Genomic DNA, 22,398 nt, shown 5'->3' on the forward strand with positions numbered 1-22,398 from the left:
AGCAACCCCACCGCATGAAAAGAGGTACCAGAGAGAGACTTCCAGGCCTGCTTCTTTATGGATTTTCTTCTAAGACATTGCTCTATCCTATTGAACCAAAGACACAAGAGAGACGTAGCCAAACCCACATTAGTACTTAACCTGACAGAAATGCATCCACCCTCCAGATGGAAAAGGGTCAGGGGGGGTCTTAGGAATGGCTCCTCCCCTCTAGGCCAGCATAGGCCAGTGAGTACCAAAGTAGAATTTGGACCCGCAGTTCTTTTTATCACTCAACTGTTGTGACTCACTACCCCCTGCACCCACACAGCCTCCCAGCCAACAAGCCTGTTAGGTCTGCCTAAGTAGCTTTCTTGAGATAGTGTGGTATAGCAGAAAGCACCAGGGGGTGGTGTCAGGGAGCCTGGGTTCTAGCCCTGGCTCTACCTCTAACTAACTGCTTGACTTCTCCTCTAAGATCTAAGGTAATATCAATAGCTGATGTTTATTGATCTCTCACGGTTTGCCACACACTGTTCTAAACACTTCACTTATATGATATCATTTGTTCTCATGAGAATGGTACGGTTGCTGGCCCATTTGAGATGAAATAACTGGAGGGGTTACATTACTACCCCACAGCCACTAGGTAGCAGAGTCATGATGCGAATCAAGATCTGACTTCAAGATTCTTTGGATACGTATTGGTCCTGCATTCCTAACTGACTTCCCATGTCCCTGTTGGACCCAGGAAGGGTCTGATGGTTGGAGGATGCTCCTTTGGCATAAGTGTTGTTAGAATACCAGTACCTACGGCCTTCCACATAACCATTGAGGGACCTGGTGTGAGGATAAGTACCTAGCCAGCATCAGTAGGGAAGTTGGCTGAACAGTGGATCTCTCCAACACAGGTAGTCCCTCTGCATTGGCTTCTCCTCCCACTTTCCCTTCCTTTATTTTACTGGAGTGGCCTGAACAACCATGCTGCTTCTCTTTGCATCTGTAGACATACCGCCACCCATTGCTCACTGAATGTGTTCAGGTTCTCAATCGCTGTTTCTTTTCTAGGCCTTATTCCGGACGGTAGCCATGATGGTGCCAGATTATGCCCTCATTGGGGAAATCTCCCTCTACTCCATGGGGTTTCTGGACTCTAGAAGGTATGTTACATTGGCTTTCCAGTAGATTCTAAAGGCTCTGAAAGAGTGCCTTCTGTGTGTTGGATTTAAGGTAGGTTGCCCAATGGAAGAGAAGAGAGAAACTTGAGAAATGGACTTCCATTCCCTAGTTGATCTGAAAGTACATAGCCCTGGCTTTTGTTCTGACCCCATTCCTGGCCAAGAAATAGCCCAGATGCCCAAGAAAGGTCCTCCTCTCTCTTTATGTATACTTGGACTTCTCTTTTTTTTAAATAGTTTTTTTTAAGATTTTATTTTTTTATTTGACAGACATAGATCACAAGTAGGCAGAGAGGCAGTCAGAGAGAGAAGAGGAAGCAGGCTTCCTGCCTAGCAGAGAACTTGATGTAGAGCTCGATCCAGGACCCTGGAATCACGACCCAAGCCGAAGACAGAGGCTTTAACCCACTGAGCCACCCAGGCACCCCATACTTGGACTTCTCTTAAAGAAATTATCCTTTCTATCCCAGCCCCTGCTACACACACACACTGCTTAAAGCAAGACTTTAAAACATGAAATTATTCCAATGTTATATAGGAAAATTTTAGTATAATTTAGAATTAACATTGTTATCATCATAACATTTACTGGCTTCAAAAAGTAAAGCATGGGGGCACCTGGGTGGCTCAGTGGGTTAAAGCCTCTGCCTTCGGCTCAGGTCATGGTCCCAGGGTTTTGGGATCGAGCCCCGCGTCGGGCTCTCTGCTCAGCAGGGAGCCTGCTTCCTCCTCTCTCTCTCTGCCTGCTTCTCTGCCTGCTTGTGATCTTTGCCTGTCAAATGAATAAATAAAATCTTTAAAAAAAAAAAAAAGTAAAGCATGAACATGGAAAAAAAATGTCATGTCACAGACGTGAATAAAGGGAGTTTCTACTCAGCAACCTTGAGTCCCACACTCTGGGGGTTAACATTGTTAGTAGTTTGATGTTTCTTCCAAAATGTGTGTGTGTGTGTACTTGTACATTCACGTTCATATACTCAGAGAAGTATTACACACATAATTTCTTCTGCAGTAGATTTTATACATATATGTGTGTGCTTGCTCTTTTCCTCCTAACCTTGAAAGAGTCAGAATGCTTCCTTATCTCATCATGGTAACTATTAAAAGGACTTCAGATGATAGGGCTTCTCCATCAAGTCCATGAGCAAGCCTGATTCCTGAAGGGACAGGGCAACGGGATGTTGGGAATGTCTGCAGGCCGGAAGCTGGTGCTCTTTGGTGGTCTGCAGTGGTGTCTCTGCCCTCCTAGTCTTGCCCAGAAGATTGTCGCGACTTACCGCCTGTGCTCAGAGCAGCTGTCTTCACAGCATCACTATGACTATGGCATGAGGGCAGTCAAGTCTGTGCTCACTGCTGCTGGCAACCTGAAGCTCAAGTATCCTGAAGAGGATGAGAGTGTCCTGTTGCTTCGGGCCTTGCTTGATGTCAACCTGGCCAAGTTCTTGGCTCAAGATGTCCCTCTGTTTCAGGTGAGGGCTTTGGGACCTTGACCAAGTCCTGAGACTCATTTTCTGAAGATGAACTGTGTCTCTGGCACCCTCTCCATCTCCAGCCAGCAACCCCACCAACAGATACCCTCTCCCAAATGTTTGATCATAGTGATAACACTATCCCTGTCTAGTTTCTGATTTCACTAAAAATGATCACTGATAGAATAACATCTGCTGTTGGGTTTGGTTAAGTTTTTGTTTTAACCAAATATAGTTTTCTTTTGTAATTATTTTAATGTCTCTCTTCCTAATCAGGTGGGAGCTCCATAAATACAGACATCATGACTATCTTATTCATTCCTAGTACATTAATTGGTAGATAATACAGACTTATTAAATCTTTGCCACCTTGTAAATTTATTTGGGACGGAAATCATTTCTTACAAATAGTGTTGGACTTTGTAATTGTGGATGAGTTTTGGCATAGGAAAATGAGGTTTGGAATTTGACAAAGATTTCTGCCATCTGTAAATCTCATTTTCAGAAAATGTTGAGGTCATACCTCTGACAATTAATCCTTTCCACCTTCTCTCGAATTCTTATTAACAGGGGATTATATCGGACTTGTTTCCTGGAGTTGTTCTCCCAAAGCCAGACTATGAAGTTTTTATAGAAGTGCTGAATGAGAACATAAAAAAGATGAAACTCCAACCAGTACCTTGGTTTATTGGGAAAATTATCCAGGTTTGTTCCCTGCATCCCTATAGGGATGCACCTGTTGGACTATACACAGAGATCAGGAATTGGAATTATGATAGATTGAACTCAATGATGGCAATCAGAAGTGCCTGGTTACAGTGGGAGGTGCCTTCAGGTCTCACTTCCACGAGCTGGAGTTGAAATTCACTGTTTTTCCTCTCACCATCTCCCTTGGGATTCTTTTTTTTAAATTTAGGTATGAAACGAAACCTTTGGAGGCATTGGGCTTGAACTAGTCAGGACTTTATCAGTTTCCTGTAACACAAACCCAACTCAAACCACCTTAGTCAACAGAAGGGAATCTGTTCACTTACCTAACTTGAAAACCCAGGTGTAAGTTGACCTTAGACACAGAGGGATCTGAGAACCTTTCTTTTCATTTCTGGGCTCTCTGATTTACAACTTCATTCTTGGTTGGGTCCCCAGTAGCCAGCCTCAGTCTTTGATTGTCCCAGGTTCAAGCCCAGAAGGAAGAAGAGCATTGCTCTCCAAATAGCTTCAGCATAGGTCTCAAGATTAGCTTTGAACTGTGCTGGTAGAGTCGCATGACCACCCCGGAACTAGTAACAGGGAGGATCATTTATATTTGACAGCATGCGTCGTAGCTTAGAAAATACCTTTTACCTGCTGAGAGTTCTAATCAAGTCAGAACGGCATTTAGGCATCAAAAAAGGAAGTTTCCAATTTAAGTGCAATTTGCTAAAATTATCACTGTTTCCTTTTACCCTTTAAAAGCAAATAGAAATGGCCTAATGAAAAAATTAGAGACAGTAAAGTCAGACAGCCATGTGCCCAAATCCAGGCTCCACCACTGAGGAACACGGACAAGTTACTTAACCTCTCTCAGGCTCAGTATTCCCACCCCTAGAAGGTGGTTAATGATACCTGAGGAGATTAAATGAAATAATTTGGTAAATCACTTCATGCTTACTTAGCATATTGGTAGGTACAGAGCAATAGGAGTTCCCATTTCTGAAATAATATGAAAATACACATATACTTATTTATCCAAAAGATATTGATTGATTGATTGATTGATTGATTTTAGAGAGAGCACCTGCAAGTGAGGGGGGAGGAGCAGAGGGAGAGAATCTTAGGCAGTCTTCAAGCCTAGCACAGGGTCAGACGCAGGCCTCAAACTCACAACCCTGAGATCCTGACCTGAGCCAAAAATCAGGAGTCAGACACTTAGCCAACCGACCCACCCAGGTGCCCCTATCCAAAAGATATTTAACTATAGATCATCAGATGTAGAAGTGACTGTCCCTCATTCACCATTAACTTCTGACTAACTTCACTTCTGGGAGGTCTGCAAGGATTAACTGCTTGAAATGATGTCTTCTTCCAGATCTATGAGATGATGCTGGTAAGACATGGCTTTATGATTGTTGGAGACCCCATGGGTGGCAAGACCTGTGCTTATAAAGTGTTGGCTGCAGCTTTGGATGATTTATATGAAGGTAAATCTCACATCCCTGGCTTCTGAGGAGCACAGGAGTCCCCAGTAGGTTGGCTGGCTCCGTGGAGATAATGCCAGACTGTTAGTCCTGCCATCCCTGGATTGTGACGTCGGAGCCAGAAATAGAACCTGGCATACAGATGTCTGCAGGCAGAAAATAAAGGTCGGGGGTGGGGGAGCTTCTAACAGGGATTTTATGTGCATGTCATTAAGTGGAGGAATTTTCTTGAATTTCTCAAATGCTGAATAGTGGCTTCTCCAAAGACATTCCTATGAGAAACTCCTGCCACTGTCCTGACCAGATTCTTCTGAAAGCCAATACTGCATGGTTTCTTTGAACTTGGACAAATAACTAAATCTCTCTTAGCCTCTGTTTTCCCATCTGTGAAATGGGATTGTTGTGAGAATTAAATGAGATTATGTGGGAAAATAACCTGGCATAGTTCCCGCTCAACAAATGGAAGCTACGTGTATTGCCAGAGAAACAATTTTGGGGCTTTTTTCTTTTATAAAAAGCAAGCCTGTGGTGTTTGTTTGTTTGTTTGTTCATTTTGTTTGTTCTTAAGATTGATTGATTGATTGATTTTAGAGAGTGAAAGGGAGAGAGAGAACCCCAAGCAGATTCGGTGCTGAGCCTAATGCTAATATCTCAAGACCTTGAGATCTTGAGCCTAATGCTAATGTCTCAAGACCTTGAGATCAGGACCTGAGTTGAAATCAAGATGAAACCAAGATGCTCAGATGCTCAACCAACTGTGCCAGCCAGGTGCCCCACAAGCCTGTGGTTTTGAAAAACAATACCTTCTCTTTCGACATTCCCTTCTTATACTTCATCTTAACATGTTTTTTCTAATAATATTTGTTGATTTACTGTTGAATTTTTACAGTTTTTTGTTTTGGAGACTAACTTGGTCCTAGTAACTAATTAGGGCATTTCAAACTTAATATTCTGGTCATTTGAACTCAGTTTAGGAAATTAAACAGAGAAAAGAGGCTACCCCATTGGTTTTGCCTTAGGATTCTAAAGAAATGGCTCTTTCTTTAATTCATGGCCCAGGCACTCCACCTTTTCCTTACTTTGAAGGATCATTAAAAAGTCTGGTTATTTTTGGGTCTGTTACCATATGCACCAAATGTGCTACCTATCAGCCTGTGCCTCCTATCAGCCTGTGTTGGATCAAAAATACGAATATAGTTCTGGATGACAATAGTGTGAATGTCTCAGGCCACTTGCCGAACAGCTAAAGAAGAGGTTTCAGGGCTTTACTTCAGTCCTTAAGATAGAGGAAAAGTAACCAGTATTTTCCAGAATCTTTTAAATGTTAGCTGTTTCCTCATCACAAGTCAAAGCCAAGTTTCTTAGGGTAGCTGTGAGAGCCAGGTACTTAAAGACACCTGGTAGCATGGACCTCTCTCCATTACTGCTTGAGTTCATTTAGACTCAGGCAGATTTCTTTGGATCTGACCAGCACATTTGCCCTGTTTGAAATGAGACTCAGAAGAAAATATGATGAAAAACTAATGGGCAAAAGAACCTAACAATTTAAGTCATTGCCCACCCAGGTATCGTAATCTTTGTAAGGACTGAGTACGAATTTTATAAGGACTCTCCTTGGAGGACATATTCATGAAGGTTGGTTGGTCTTCGAGGTGACTTTATCTCTTATTTAATGTTCTGGTCTCAATAGAGCTTTTGTAACTCATTTTGGACTTTCTTGCCCAGCCAAACAGATGGACGAATTTGCTGTAGAGTATGAGATCATCAACCCCAAGGCCATCACCATGGGGCAGCTCTATGGGTGCTTTGACCAAGTGAGCCATGAATGGACAGACGGTATCCTTGCCAATACTTTCCGGGAGCAAGCGTCTTCAGTATCTGATGAACGCAAGTGGATTATATTTGACGGGCCAGTAGATGCTGTTTGGATCGAAAATATGAATACAGTTCTGGATGACAATAAAAAGGTACTACTCAATCTCCTATCAATTTTACATAGGTAAGGTATAAATCCTCTTATTCAAGTGAGTAATTAACCAAAACTATATAATACATACATTTATTAAACAACGAATAAATGCCCCACAAGAAGGTAACAAAATGCCCCACAAGAAGGTAACAGCTTATGAGTTATGCTTCCATTTGTACTTGTAGTGGGTAAGCTATGTGTGTTTAGGGATAAGTTTGCATCATGGTTAAAAGCCTTGGTATTGGCATCTTATTGGACCACTAGCTCTTGTACTGAGCTGTTGTATTGGGCAAGTCACTAACTTCTCTGAACCTCAATTATCTCATTTGTAAAAAGGTAGTAATAAAACAGGGATGTTGGCAATTAACCAAGTAGCATATACATAGTGCCTGATATATGAAATGGATGTTGGTTATCCATTTCTGTGTCCTTAGGGACTTAAGACAACCATTTACTCTGTTGATGATATTATGGATTATAAACTTTGGATTAAAATTATGGATTATTATAAATTGGGTTCACCCAATTAAGCTAATCATTGTGATATCAGTGAGGGCAGCCATGGCGCAGGATCCACACCCAAGGGGGCTTCCTCCCTCGGTGCCTGAGGGCTCATTCCTCATTGGCATATGTCTCTCTGTCTCTTTCCCCTCAGATAGTATCATCCTCCAGGCCTTTCCAGTTGGCTGGGGTATCTCACTTCGTGATCTTGGAGTAGTCCACTTCTTCCATGGTGGTTAACTTTTCCAAAAGCCAGGAAGTGACAGCTTGCAGGAAATTGAGAGCTGTGCTTGGAACGAGCATAGCCTCACTTTTTCTCAATTCCATGAGTCCAAGAAGTCACAGGGGCTGCCCAGATTCAAGGGAGTGGGGAGAGAGGCTCCACGTCTTGATGGAGGAGGGCAAGGCCACTTGGCAGAAGCACACACGGGATGGAAGCTATCACTGCAGCAGTCTTTGGAAAAAACATTCTGCCACCGTAAGCATAGTGCCTAAAGAGCTTGGACCCCCAACCCGACAGCCTGGTTCAACCCCTACACTGCCACTTGCCAGCTGAAATGAACCCAGGCAAGCTCTGTGCCCCCATGTATTTGCACCACTTTCTATAGGGACATACCTACTAAACACCAGGACTTCTGATGGACTTTCCTTCCATTCCAGAAGGATTTGTGGAGATGTCTTTGTCCTTCTAGGCCTGCACTAGTCCATGACGGATTCCAGAAGGAGTCTCTCACGGGAAACAAGCAAATAAAACAGGAAGAAGGTGCACAGTTAAGTTCTATGTGAAAAACTGAGTGAGAGTAGAGTAAGAGAAACTGAGTAAGGTTCATCATCTGTAAAATGGGGACAATAGTGTTAATCAGGAAGATGAGATAAGTTAATATTCGCAAGCTGCTTCCAATGGCACCTGGCATAGGACAAGCATTATCTCACTGTAGGCTAAAATAAAATAAAATTTGTCACCATTTTAAGGAAGAGTTTCTATACTGAATATACATGATTATCAAATCAAAATATACTTTCCTACTGCATTAAAATTTCACAGGACTATGAGTGAGTCATGCTCAACAATGGAAGACCTAATTATCCAAATTATATACACACACTAATTATAACACATGCGTGATTTTGATTACATAACATAGAAATACAAAGGTTTTATTACATGATCTAGGCTATGTTATATAAACTAATTGTACAAATGTACTTGTTGGTCTTGAGATAAGTATAAAGAGTCATGGGGTGCCTGGGTGGCTCAGTGGGTTAAAGCCTCTGCCTTCGGCTCAGGTCATGATTCCGGGGTCCTGGGATCGAGCCCCACATCGGGCTCTCTGCTCAGCAGGGAGCCTGCTTTCCCTTCCTCTCTCTGCCTGCCTCTCTGACTACTTGTGATCTCTGTCTGTCAAATAAATAAATAAAATCTTTCAAAAAAAAAAGTGTAAAGAGTCATGATCAGGGAATTTCCTGATGACTCTTCTCTTCCGTGGGTGTAAATCAAACTACTATCAGAGATATGGGTGTCTTTTACTTTTCTTGATATTCAGAGTTGACACTGCTGGTGGTATCAGCCCCATAAGAGCTATGACCTTCCTGGAGACAAATGTAGTGGCCTGTTTCCAGGAGTGTTTTATGTAGGCCAGGTAATGTACAAGGGAATTTTTAAGCGCATCTTTGGGTGAGCAGCAGGGAATGATGAGGTTTTCTCTTTGCCCCTGAAAGACTAAAGCTTCAAGCAACCCTATGTCTTAACCATCTCACTAGAACCCATGTTGTCAAATGGAAAGCAGTACCACTAATTTTGTACATACACTGAGGCTGCCCCACGTGTTTGCACTACTTTCTATCGGGACATACTTACTAAACGCTAGGACTTCTGGTGGCCTTTCTTTCCATTGCAGAAAGGATTTGTGGAGATATTTTTGTCCTTCTAGGCCTGCGTTAGTCCATGACAGGTTCCATAAGGAGTCTCTCATGGGAAACCAGCAAATAAAACAGGAATAAGGTGTGCAGTTAAGTTCTATGTGAAAAACTGAGTAAGAACCTTGAGACTTGCCGTAGTCTGATAACCTTGATCTTCCATCTAAGGCTGCAATTCAGTGACTCTCTGACTTCCCTATTTATTTATTTTAATTTTGTGGGGAGGTTCTTTTTTTTTTTTTTTTTTTTTTTGGTGGTTTTTCTTTTTCATTTTTTTTGTTTTTTTGTTTTTTGGATTTTTTTTTTAGAGAGCATGCATGTTTGAGCAGGGTTGGGAGGTGCAGAGGGAAAGAGAGAATCCCAAGCAGGCTGCCTGCCCAGCGTGGAGATCATGACCTGAGTTGAAGTCAAGAGCCAGGTGCTTGGGTCATCTGGGTGGCTCAGCCCCACATTGGGCTCCCTGCTCAGTGGGTCTACTACTGTCTCTCCTTCCCACTCAGGCTCTCTCTTGCTATCTCTGTCTGTCTCCCTCTCAAATAAAATCTTTAAAAAGAGAAAGAGAGAAAGAGTCAGACACTGAACTGACTCAACCATCCAAGTGCCTGCCAAACCCCCCTATTTAAAATCACAACTCACCCAACCCTGGCTGAACATTCTCCAGCCTCCTCTTCTATTTAATTTGTCTCCAAAGCACTTTCATCATTTTATATGCTGTATGTTTTGTTTATCATCTGTCATCTGTTTCTTCCCAGCAGACTGTAAATCCCAAGAGCACAGGGATTTTTGTCTGCTTGATTCCCCGCACCTGCCCCTGACGCATAGTTGGTGCTCAAGAAATATTTGTTGAATGAATTTGAACCTTCTCTGTCTGCACTGAGGCCTTTCACTTGGGGATGGAATTTAACCACTTTGCCTGACCTCCCCACCTCTGCTTTGCGCTTTCAGCTGTGTTTAATGAGTGGAGAGATTATCCAGATGAGCCCCAAGATGAGTCTGATCTTTGAGCCAGCAGACTTGGAGCAGGCCTCTCCGGCCACTGTGAGCAGGTTAGTTGGTCTTGCCCTGGCACCCTGAGGGAACATGTGCCCTCACTGAACCCAAAAACCCACAAATGTGATTAAGCCCTAGCAGATCACCTACAATATTTGTTGTCCCCACAATTTATCATAAAAGCAGTCTGCAGTCCACAGTGCTGGTAGAAGTCTAAAATCAGGCAAGCACTTCAGAAAGGAATCGAACATTATTTCCTAAGATTGAAACTTCACATGCCTCATGACCAGCAATTCTACTTCTAAGAAATTTTTGCTCACCTACAACAAAATTCCTATATGAGGATTTCCCGAGTGGCATACTTAACAATAACAAACACTGGGAAACAACCTAAATGCCCATTAACAGGAGTGAATTCATGTGTAATACAGTCACAAATTGTGTTTTTTTATATTTTATTTTATTCTATTTTATTTTCATCACAGTAAGCTTACTCTCTAATCCCCATCACCTATCTTAGCCATCCCTCACCAACCTCCCCTCTGGTAACCATCACTTTGTTCTCTATAGTTAAGAGTCTGTTTCTTGATTTGCCTCTCTCTTGCGTTTTCTTTTTTCCTTTGCTCATTTGTTTCTTAAATTCCACATATGAGTGAAAGCATATTGTCTTTGTCTTTCTCTATTAGTGTAATATTCACTAATATTAGTGTAATATTCTCTAGCTCTATCCATGTTGTTGCAAATGGCAGGATTTCGTTCTTTTCATGGCAGAGTAATATTCCATTGTATAGATATATCACATTCGTTATCCATTTATCTGTAAGTTGCTTCCATGATATGGCTATTGTAAATAATGCTGCAATAAACATAGGGGTGCATATACCCCTTTGAATGAGTGTTCTGTAGCAAATTGTAATATTTATATATCACTCAAAATAAATGAGTTGTATTGACATAGGACTCTATGGATAAATCTTATTAAATATGTTAAGTATAAAATCTCAGCAATATTATATATTAAGTAAGCCCACAATATTACATACAACATAGTGTCTCCCTTTAAACCTCTAGAAACAACTAAAATAAATGCATATATATTTTAGGAACATATAGAAATGTTATAAAACTATGTAAGAAAGAAAGAAATCAAGAGACTGGTAACCATGAGATCCAAGATAACTGTGTTATCCAAGGTAACTGTTTCCCCTGTGGGGAAAGCCAGGGGTATAGGATAAGGGAGACCATCAGGGTTAGATGAAGGTTATTGTCAAGATCCTAGCTTCTGTCTGGGAGGTGAGATTATGGGCACTCACTACATTATTGAAAACAGTTAGCTAAGAAAGGCCATACATGGGCTAATGATGGTATGCCAAGGATGATCATTAATCTAATCCTGTGCACCTGAAGTTCCTAAAAAAAGTAAAAATCAGTCCACATTCCAAAAAGCAATGTCAAGGAGTAGAAAGAATATTGGCAAGTTAGACCAACTTGGACTCCCACTCTGGCCATTGCCATTATCTAGCTATGTTGCCTCTTCCAAGGCTCTCAGCCTCTCTGAGCCACACACTCCTCATATCTAAAAACGTGACCATTAAGAAGAATATTGAGAGATAAAGGCCATTAGGACTTATCATAGTGCTTGACATGCAGTAGGTACTCAATGAATAGCAGCCATATTAGTAACAAACAAGAGAACACCTAGATGTAACAGAATGGGGGAAAAAATGTACTACGTAAAATATCAGTACATGCTAATGGTAATGTTAATAATTTCTATGGATTAAGAGTTTTCTATGTCCTAGAAATGGTGCTGAATTATTTACTGGCATTTTCGTATGTAACCACTACAATAGCCTTATGAACTATACATTTTTTTCCTGTTCTGTTTTGTTTTTAAAGATTTTATTTATCTGACACAGAGGGGGGAGGGACACAAGAGGGGGAGTAGGAGTGGGAAAAGCAGGCTCCCCGCTGAGCAAGGAGCCTGATGTAGGACTTGATTCCAGGACACTGGGATCATGACCTCAGCCAAAGGCAGATACCTAATGACTGAGCCACCCAGGCACCCTGAACTATGTGTTTTTTATATTTCTTGATTTATGACAAGGACGTAGACTTTCAGGGACAGTAAAGAAACTTTGCCCAAGGGTACTCTGATAGTAGAATCTAGGGCTGGGATTTAAATCCAAGTCTCTCTAACTCCCAAACCCCAGCTGTTATCACTGGTCTCCATCCTTTCCGGACGAAATTTGGGCACCTTTCCTTTGGAGTGGAACTGGTGAGGGTCTGTGCCCCAACCCTGACTCCAGCCCCTTACCTTAGCAGGACTGCTTCCATTTACCTCACCCCTGTGTGCTTGGGAACTCGGGTGTGGCCCGAGCTGGTCCTTTCTTTGTGCCTGACAGGTGTGGGATGATCTACATGGAGCCCCATCAACTAGGCTGGAAGCCCTTGAAGGACTCCTACATGGACACCCTGCCTGCTAGCCTCACTGAGGAGCACAAGGAACTGGTGAGACCATCATGTTCCTCTCCTCCCCCTCCCTCTCTGTCTCCATACTCCTCATTCCTAATTCACCTTCCTAATTCCAGGATGCAAGCAGGGGCAAGGAATTCCCTGCCTGTCTGTAGTTATCATCCTTCCTGGCTGCCTGACATTTTTCCAGCTTTCTCCTCCCTGTGGCAGGAATGGGATAGTATGGTCAATTTCTCCTTCTACCTTCTCCGTCCTTCCCTGTCTCCCCAGTGGAGAATTCTGATGCTTGAGCAACATTCGACGTGTTGGATGGAATGGCACACCTTTCCCCGTTGCCCTACTTGTGGAAATGTCTCTAGAAGTTGCTCTAGAGGTAGGCCAAATTAGAAGGAGCTGTCTTCTGCTCCGTACTGCCACTCCCCATCCTGGTGACCTCAGCTTCATGCCTCCCATTGCTGCGGAGCTGGAACCGGTTTAGAAAAGTTGTATTACAAGTACTAAGAGTTTCTGCCCCCTTCTTCCCTTCCTAAAAGAGGGGTGAACATTCAGGTTAGGTGAGTACCTGAGCACAGTCTTGGACTAGAGAAGCAAGAAGGGAGAACTCAGGCTTTTGGTGCCTCTTGTCCTCCCTGTGTTAGTAAATAAAGTTCCTTAGGAAGGTTTCCCATTGAAGAAGCCAAGAAAGGATGAGTTGGGTTCTCTTCCCACTGCAGAAGCATTCTGGTGAGCTATGTAGGAAGGCCCTGTTCCTGTCCCATTTATATGCATCTACAGTGAGTACAATCACATACATTTATATGCACATCCAGAGACATTTATGCACCTGCACCAGAACCCTTCGGGAACTCCTCGGTGTCCTTAGCTCAAAGTCTAAGTTTGTGTTTTTTTTTTAAGATTTTATTTGAGGGACTCCTGGGTGGCTCAGTCAGTTACGCGTCTGCCTTCAGCTCAGGCCATAATCCCAGGGTTCTGGGGTCGAGCCCTGTGTCGGGCTCCTTGGTCAGTGGACAGTCTGCTTCTCCCACTTTTCTCCTCCCCCCAGCTTGTGCACGCTCTCTCTCTCGCTCTCTCTCAAGAGAGGCAGAGGGAGAGAAAGAAAGAGGCAGACTCTGACGGAGGGCTTCATCCCACAATCCTCAGATCATAACCCTAGCCAAAATCAAGAGCCAGATGCCACCCACCTGTGCCACCCAGGTGCCCCTTAAAGTCTAACTTCTTATCAGGGCATCTGAGGCTGGCATCTGGCCCTGCTCACCTTTCCAACCTCATCTCCTACTTTCTTCCTCAGCTCATTACCCTGCAGCCCTTGTGTTTTGTTCCATTCCTGGAAGACCCCAGGTTTCATCACCTCAAGGCTTTTGCACCTTTTCTTACTCTTCCTGAAAATGTTTCCTATTTTATCGTGTGAGGGATGATCCAGGTCTCAACATAAAGGCCTCCTCCTCTAAGAAGCCTTCCCTGACCCCCATATTAAACCCTTCCTGTTACTCCCCATTGTAAAACCTTTGTTTCCTGCTAGTACTTGACATGACTTGTAAGTATCTTATTTATTTCCTTGCTTGTTTAGTTACTTGTCTCCCTGGCCCCTCAGTAATCTCTACAAGGGTAGGAGGGGCCTTATCTACCTTGTCAGTTGTTTATCCTCAGCACCTACAACACTGCAGTTAGCAGATGCTCAATAAATATTTGTTGGCTGGATGCATATACCATATCCATGTACACATGTGTATTTACATACACATTAATGTGTCTATTTATAATACAGATATACATCCACATATATACACATCTATTCATGTATTTATTTAGTGATGACCTGCCTATTTCCAAAAACATGACTTAAGATAATTTTCAGTGACAGCCACAAATATGGTATAACAAAAATGAAAAAAAAACCTCAAATAAGAGGAGAAAGAAGGAATTTTTTTCTAAAAAGAGTAGCTGGGGAAGGGAGCAGAGACAAGAATCATTATACCCCCAAGTAAGTACATACAGAGAATTACTGAAAATGAGCCCTGAGCTTAGCTCTGCCCTTCCTGTGGCCACTTTATACAGGAGTCCAGCCTCAAAAATGCACAAGAGTCATTTGAAAATCTTTTGGAATTCCTAAGGATTTTTGTACAAGCAAGTCAGATACTCAGTCTGGGCCCTAAAATTTTTTGTGCATCTTGTAGCTGACCCACAGTAGCTCCAAGCCTCTCTGAATATCCAGCTCTGGGCAGTGAAATGGAAGGGATGGGCATGGCCTATGGGAGTCAGAGTCAGAGGCCTCCGTGCCCCTTGTCTTTCCCCCGATATACTGACACTCAAAAATAACCAGCAACCTTACCAGCAACTCCAGCCTTCCAGAGGTGTACCCAGCCCTTAGTCTTAAACTCATTTTTTTTTTTTATAACATCTCTTCAAATTTCATTTCTACCTTCAGGTCAATGACATGTTCATGTGGCTTGTCCAGCCCTGCCTGGAATTTATTCGCCTTCAGTGTAAATTTGTGGTCCAAACATCTCCTATCCACCTTGTCTTCTCAATGATGAGACTGTATTCCTCCCTGTTTGGTACGTGCTACCTACAATTCTTAAGCCAAATGAAGGTGGGTAGGTGCGGGATATTTCTTCTGTTCCCATTCCTTCGATTCCCCCCACCTCCATGGGTCACAATGAGACCAGAATTTTAGTCTAGAACAAGCAAGCATTTGGAGTTTAGATAGAAAAGTTTAGTGGAAAGAGTCCATGGGTTTTGGCTTTACCCTTAATCTTGGATTGATTTCTTGGGTATTTTTATGCACTTTACTCCATCCTTTCTCATGTTAGGTTCCTCATCCACACAAAGGGAATAACAGTTTCTATCCTTCTTTACCTAACTAAAATATCCTGGAGGGAAATGAATTTAGATGATACATGAGAATGTGTCTGAGCAAAAAAGGATCCCCCCCAAAAATGAGACTGCGAATTTTCCCATGCTAAAGAAACTGACAAAAAATGGAGTAACATGGTTACACTCTTAAGAGAACTGATCATATCAGTATACAAAACTAAGGACCCTTCTTTCAGACATGAGAAGTACAATAAATCGTGGACCATTTGTTTAACGGACCTAGAGAAGCTCTCTAATGATCTCACATAAATCAAATTTTGTTGAATTCTGTAGAAAATGACCAAAGATGTGTCAATTTGGAGAACTTTTTATTGGGTGCCATTTCTTGCTCAAGATGGCACATAATTCAAATTCAAGGTGGATCTTCCTACAACTCCTGTTACATGGACATTTTCTCAGCTCATTTCTTCCAAAAGCATTACAGGTGCAGATAAAAAAAAAAAAATACAACATGGTGAACAGTTGAATGGAGACTTTCTTTGGCTAAATATTATGTGATTTTTCTGAAGTTAAAATTATAGGAATACACGCAATTTTTTCAAAAGCACACTAACTTTATATGGTGCCAGATATTTGCATCATTAGTTGTAAATTTTGAGTATTTTCTCAAGCTCTGTTTCCTGTTCTTGTATAGTATCTCCTCCAGGAAAGAAGGCATCTCATGAAATAACGGACTCATTGTCCCCAACACTGAGTGACCTAATCTCTTGCCTTACCAAATATATAGCCATGAGTCCTTAACGGGAGTTCTGAAAGACACACAACTACTAAATACTGGGGACTGGGTTTGAATGCACACATACCTAATTTCAGAGCCCTAACTTTTATTCTGTCAGTGCTAAAATGCAAGAGCATGGTAACTATGATCAACAAGGCCTTGAGATAAGGAATAATAAATAACATTTTTAGCCTTGCAAAAAAAAATTGCTAAAAGACTATATTGAGTCACATAGCTCTTCACCTAGCCTTTTTTAATGTTAACATCTTATATAACTAAGGCACAATGAGCAGAATAAGAAAATTAACATTGATAATATATACTATTAACTATACCACAGACTTTATTTGAATTTCACCAATTTTTCCTCAAATGTCCTTTTTCTATTCCAGGGGGTCACATTTTTTTTTTAATTGTTGCATCTTGTTCATCTCTTCTAATCTGTGACAGTTCTTCAGCTTTTCCTTGTCTTTTCTTTTCTTCTCTCTTTTTTTTTTTTTTTTTTTTGACTCTACCCCCATGGGGCCTCATGACCCTGAGATCAAGATCACATGCTTCATGGACTGAGCCACCTGGGTGCCCCTTTCCTAGTCTTTTATAACTTTGTCACTTGATAAATACTGGCCAGTTATTTCATAGCATGTCTCTCAATTTAAATTTACCTCATGTTTTCTCATAATTAGATTAGGGCTATGCATATTTAGTAAGAATATCACGAAAGTGGTGATGCATTCTTCTCGGTGCATGATTGGGGGTATGTGAAGATAGATCTTATGACTGGTGAAGGCTCTTTGTCCAAGTTAGCTTTGGCCAGAGCCACATTTCTCCACTGTAATGTTCTTATATTCCCTCATAATTAATAAGTATTTGGGGTAAGATAATTTAAAACTATGCAAATATCCTATTTCTCCTCAAATTTTTACCCACAGATTTTAACATCCATTGGTGAGCCTTGCCTACCACAGTTAGAACAGTGGCATTTGCCTAATGTTTATTTTCCATTTCTATGTGTATTCCTTTTACATTTACTAATTAGAATTCTTCTGTAAGAAAGACTGTTCTTCCCTATTTGTTAATTCAGTTATTTACTGATTAAAGTATGGGCTCACGGATGTTTATTTTATTCTCTGGGTTATAATCCAATTCTGTAATTATTTTGTTCCTCAAATGTCTTCAGCCATTGAGAGCTCCTTCAGGTTGGTTCCCATGTCCTTTCACAAATACAAAAACATTATAATATATATACAAATATACAAAATATATCAACATATGTTTAAATATAAAATACATAAAAAATAAAAATAAGAAAAGGGGCACCTGGGTGGCTCAGTGACTAAGCGTCTGACTCTTGATTTCAGCTCAGGTTTTGATCTCAGGGTCATGAATTCAAGCCCTAAATTGGGCTCCAGACTGGGCATGGAGCCTACTTAAAAAATAGGAAAAAAAAATAGAAAAATTATTAAAAACTAAGAAAAAATATATGTGGATAAATTTTGATCTGGCAGGTGATGGCCACTCAGCCACTCTCAGTCCCCTCCCCAGAGCCCTCGCAGGAAGGACCACCCAGTTTACAGCGTTGAGATCTGTATATAAGCAGGTACATGCAGCTTCTCCTGAGGTTCCTTTTTCTTGCTTTTAGATGAAATCAAGAAAATAGATGAGGAGGAAAGAGAATTACATGAAGGCCTGACAAGTCAACAGATCTTTCTCTGGCTGCAAGGTCTCTTCCTCTTTGCCTTGGTGTGGACCGTGGCAGGCACCATCAATGCGGACAGCAGAAAGAAATTTGATCTGTTTTTCCGGAACCTGATCATGGGTATGGATGATAACAATCCAAGGCCCAAAAGCGTCAAACTCACCAAAAACAACATATTTCCAGAAAGAGGTAACAGTACCTGTTTGATTTGTCTTGCTCTAATAATTTGGATCATATGGTTCCAAATCCAACCAAAACATTTGGCCCAAGTAAGGGCATCACAAAGGCAGGGGGAGATTTTATAGTTTGCCTGGTAGGGTTCAGGTCTTCAGAGCTGACCCACATATATAAGAGATGGGTGATCCTGAAATCAGGGTCTTATGGGATGTTTTAACTATTATTTTCATTCAGAAAAGTTGAAAAACCCTTTTTTCAAAAATTACCCATAATTCCATCACTCAAACAGGCCCCAGGATAACTTATGTTTTTTCTTATTCCCTTCTAGTTCTGTTCTATGTGTTTACCTTCATCATATCACGGTGATTATGATATCAATATCTGTTATAATTTTGTCATTGTAACCTAATATCATATTGAAATGTTTCCATTTTTGCCATATACATTTTCTTCAAAATGATCACTTTAATGACTAAGTTTTCCATGTGTGCCATCATTTACTAAAAGGTCAAAAGATTTTTTTTTTTAAGTAGCTTTAATTGTTTTTTTTTCCTTTTCACCAATATAGAAAATACAGAGAAGGAAATTGCAGAAAATAAAAACCAATGATAATCCAGTTACCCAGAAATAATCACTTTTTATATTTTTTTTTCCAGTTTATTCTATATTTCTGTACTAAAAAGGGCATCGTACTATAAATACTTTCCAAATAGCTTTACTTTTTGTGATTATTAAATAGTATATAAAGGGCCATGAAATAACTTCTGGAGTGATATATGGAGAGATATTTGTTTTACACTAGATATTTGCATTTGTCAACATTCAGTGAATATACACTTAAGATTTGTGCATTTCATTGTAAATTTTATATCAAGAAAAAATGTAAACAAATATTGAACAGTAAATTATATAAATGCTCAAATTTATGAGGAAGTGTATAGATGTATACAATTTACTTTGAAATCTGTTCCCCAAAATAAGATGGCTTTATTGGTGGATAGAGGGGTAAACAGGTATATGATAAAACAAGTGAAAACTAAAACAAAACAAAACAAAAACAAAAACAAGTGAAAACTAATGGTAAAATCTAGGCGAGGGTATACAAATGTTTTCTGTATGATGTTTTCAGTATTTATTTTTAAAACTTTACATAAATAATCATAATAAACGAATGAATAAGTAGGTGTCACCACCTCTCTACACAATCTTTCTTCGGCGTAAGTGGCACACTTCATGCGATATAGTCATCTGTCAGATAAACTGCATAGAGGCCCTGGGCCTTTATTTAGATACTAGTACATTCATTCTTTTTTCTTTCTTTTTTAAAAGATTTATTTATTTTCTTTATTTGAGAGAGAGAGCAGAGGCCGGGGTGTGGCACTGAGGAGGGGGAGAAAGAAATCCAAGCAGACTGCACTGAGCATGGACCCAGAGCGGGGCTTGGTCTCATAACTCTGAGATCATGACCTGAGCTGCCACCAGGAGTCAGACGCCCAACTGTCTGTGCCACCCAGGTGCCCCCTTTTTTTTTTCTTTTGTCTTTTACTCTCATCCTCCACTTTTTCCTTTGTCTTTTACTTGTTCTTTGGTTTAGAAGATTATTTTTTATTGTGCTAAAATATGCATAACCTAAACATTTACCACTTTAAAGACGCCTGGGTGGCTCAGTCGGTTAAGCAGCTGCCTTTGGCTCAAGTCATGATTCCAGGGGTCTGGGATCAAGCCCCCGCATCAGGCTCTCTGCTCAGCAGGGAGCCTGCTTCTCCCTCTCCCACTGCCTGCCGCTCTGCTTACTTGTGCTCTCTCTTTGTCAAATAATTTTTTTTTTTATTTGACAGACAGATCACAAGTAGGCAGAGAGGCAGGCAGAGAGAGACAGGAGGAGAAGGCAGGCTCCCCACTGAGCAGAGAACCTGACGCGGGACTCGATCCCAGGACCCCGAGATCATGACCCACGCCGAAGGCAGAGGCTTTAACCACTGAACCACCCAGGCGCCCCTGTCAAATAAACTTTTTAAAAAATCTTAAAAAAAAAAACTCTCTGTCAAATAAACAAATAAAATCTTTTTTAAAAAAACCATTTTTAAGTGTACAGTTCAGCGATGTTATACACTGTTGTGCAATTATCACCACCATTTATCTCCAGAAATTGTTTCATCTTCACAGACTAAAAATTCATTTTCAGTGAACACCATCTCCACATTTTCCCCTTCCTCTATCCCCCTGGCAACAACTATTCTACTTTCAGTCTCTATAAATTTGACTACTCTAGTTACCTCGTGTAAGTAGAATCATATAGTAGCTGTCCTTCTTTGACAAGTTTATTTCACGTTGTAATGTCTTCAGAGTTCATCCGTGCTGTAACATTCAGAATTTCCTTCCATCTTAAGGCTGAATAATATTCCATTCTGTGTATATACCACATTTTATTTCTCTGTTCATCTGTCGATGGACACTTGAGTTGCTCTCACCTTTTGGCTATTGTGAATAATGCTGCTATAAACATGGCGTACAAATATTTGTTCAAGTCTCTTGCTTTCATTTCTTTTGGCTCTATGCTCAAAAGTGGAATTTAGGGATCATTAGGTAATTCTGTATTTAAGTTTGTGAGGAATTGCCACAGTGTTTTACATAGTGGTTGTACCATTTTACATTTCCACCAGCAATGCATAAGAATTCCGATTTCTGGGTGCCTGGGTGTCTCAGTGGTTAAGCCGCTGCCTTCGGCTCAGGTCGTGATCTCAGGGTCCTGGGGTCAAGTCCCGCATCGGGCTCTCTGCTCAGCAGGGAGCCTGCTTCCCTCTCTCTCTCTCTCTGCCTGCCTCTCTGTCTACTGTGATCTCTCTCTGTCAAATAAATAAATAAAAAATCTTTAAAAAGAAAAAAAAGAATTCCGATTTCTCCACATTGTCATGTATTGTTTTGTTTTGCTTCTTATAATAGCTATCCTAAGTGTGAAATGCATTCTTGATTTTTTAGAAAAAAATGAATAGATCATATAATAAAAAAAGATATATGTTTTTAAAAATACAACCACCATTAACATTTGGATAACGATCCTCAGACATTTCCCATTTAGACATATATGTACCTTTAGATTTATTTTCTCAAACATGAGATTGTTCTGCTCTTGTTTTCATTATTTTCTAGTTTTTGCTATCATTAACAACACTGTGATGAACAGTGTTCTGGTGGCTACCTACTTGCTTAACCCATGATTATTTTCTTAGGATAATTTCTTAGAAATAAAATAGCCAAATCAAGGATCAATAAAATTTTAAGATTTGATTGCTAAATTTCCCCTGTGCCTGAGTGTTACCATTTTTTTAAAATCCTGGGCAATTTGAAATGTGAAAATGCTATTTCATTTTAACTTTCTTCTTTTTGTAAAAAAAAATATATATTTTTAAAAGATTTTATTTATTTATTTGACAGAGAGATCACAAGTAGGCAAAGAGGCAGGCAGAGAGAGAGGGGCGGGAAGCAGGCTCCCTGCTGAGCAGAGAGCCCGATGCGGGGCTTGATCCCAGCACCCTGAGCTAATGACCTAAGCCGAAGGTAGAGGCTTAACCCACTGAGCCACCCAGGCGCCCCGTAAAAAAAATACTTCAATAGACTTTAATTTTAGAGCAGTTTTAGGTTTTTAGAAAAAAATGAGCATAAAGTACAGAGTTCCCACATCTCCCTTTCCCAAACCACCCCTCTCTTCCAATTTCCCTGTCATTAATATCTCTCATTAGTGTGGTACACTTGTTAAAACTGGTGAACCAATATTGATAAATTATTATTTAACTAAAGTCCATATTTTACATTTTCGCTCTTTGTGTTGTATACTTTATCATTATCATCTATTCACCATGACAGAAGAGTTTAACATGGCCCTAGAAATCCCTTATCTCCACCTATCATCCCTCCTCCCCCTTAACTGCTGGCAACCACTGATAGATTTCCTCTCTGTATGGTTTCACCCTTTTCAGGATGTGACATAGTTGATATCATAGAGTGTGTAGTCCTTTCAGATTAGCTTAGGCATATGCATTTAAGACCTTTTACGTCTTTGTGTGCCTTGATAGCTTATTTCACTGAATAATAATCCATTGTATAGCTTTTTATCCATTCATCTATTAAAGGTCATTTTGTCTTATTCCAATTGGGGGAAATTTAAAATGAAGCTGGTATAAACATTCATATAAAGGTTTTTTATGTGGATCTAAGTTTTCACTTCATCTGGTACATACCTAGGAGCATGATTACTGCATCATATGGTGAGCCTGTGTT

The 22,398-nt window shown here is 40.7% G+C and overlaps 1 protein-coding gene across 4 annotated transcripts in view; it reads left to right on the plus strand.

The window, feature by feature from the left end:
* DNAH3 (dynein axonemal heavy chain 3) overlaps nt 1-22,398 on the plus strand; it is a 176,096-nt gene that overhangs the window by 87,665 nt on the left and 66,033 nt on the right. For all 4 annotated transcript variants that reach the window (XM_082714819.1, XM_082714822.1, XM_082714821.1 and 1 more), the window contains 9 exons: nt 1,048-1,139; nt 2,407-2,626; nt 3,197-3,331; nt 4,695-4,806; nt 6,529-6,770; nt 10,136-10,236; nt 12,586-12,691; nt 15,081-15,210; nt 17,887-18,132. In XM_082714819.1, the coding sequence (XP_082570945.1) occupies nt 1,048-1,139; nt 2,407-2,626; nt 3,197-3,331; nt 4,695-4,806; nt 6,529-6,770; nt 10,136-10,236; nt 12,586-12,691; nt 15,081-15,210; nt 17,887-18,132 (1,384 nt within the window). The remainder of the gene's footprint in view (nt 1-1,047; nt 1,140-2,406; nt 2,627-3,196; nt 3,332-4,694; nt 4,807-6,528; nt 6,771-10,135; nt 10,237-12,585; nt 12,692-15,080; nt 15,211-17,886; nt 18,133-22,398) is intronic.

This window comes from Mustela nivalis (assembly GCF_964662115.1).
Source record: "Mustela nivalis genome assembly, chromosome: 19".
Taxonomy (NCBI): Eukaryota; Metazoa; Chordata; class Mammalia; order Carnivora; family Mustelidae; genus Mustela; species Mustela nivalis.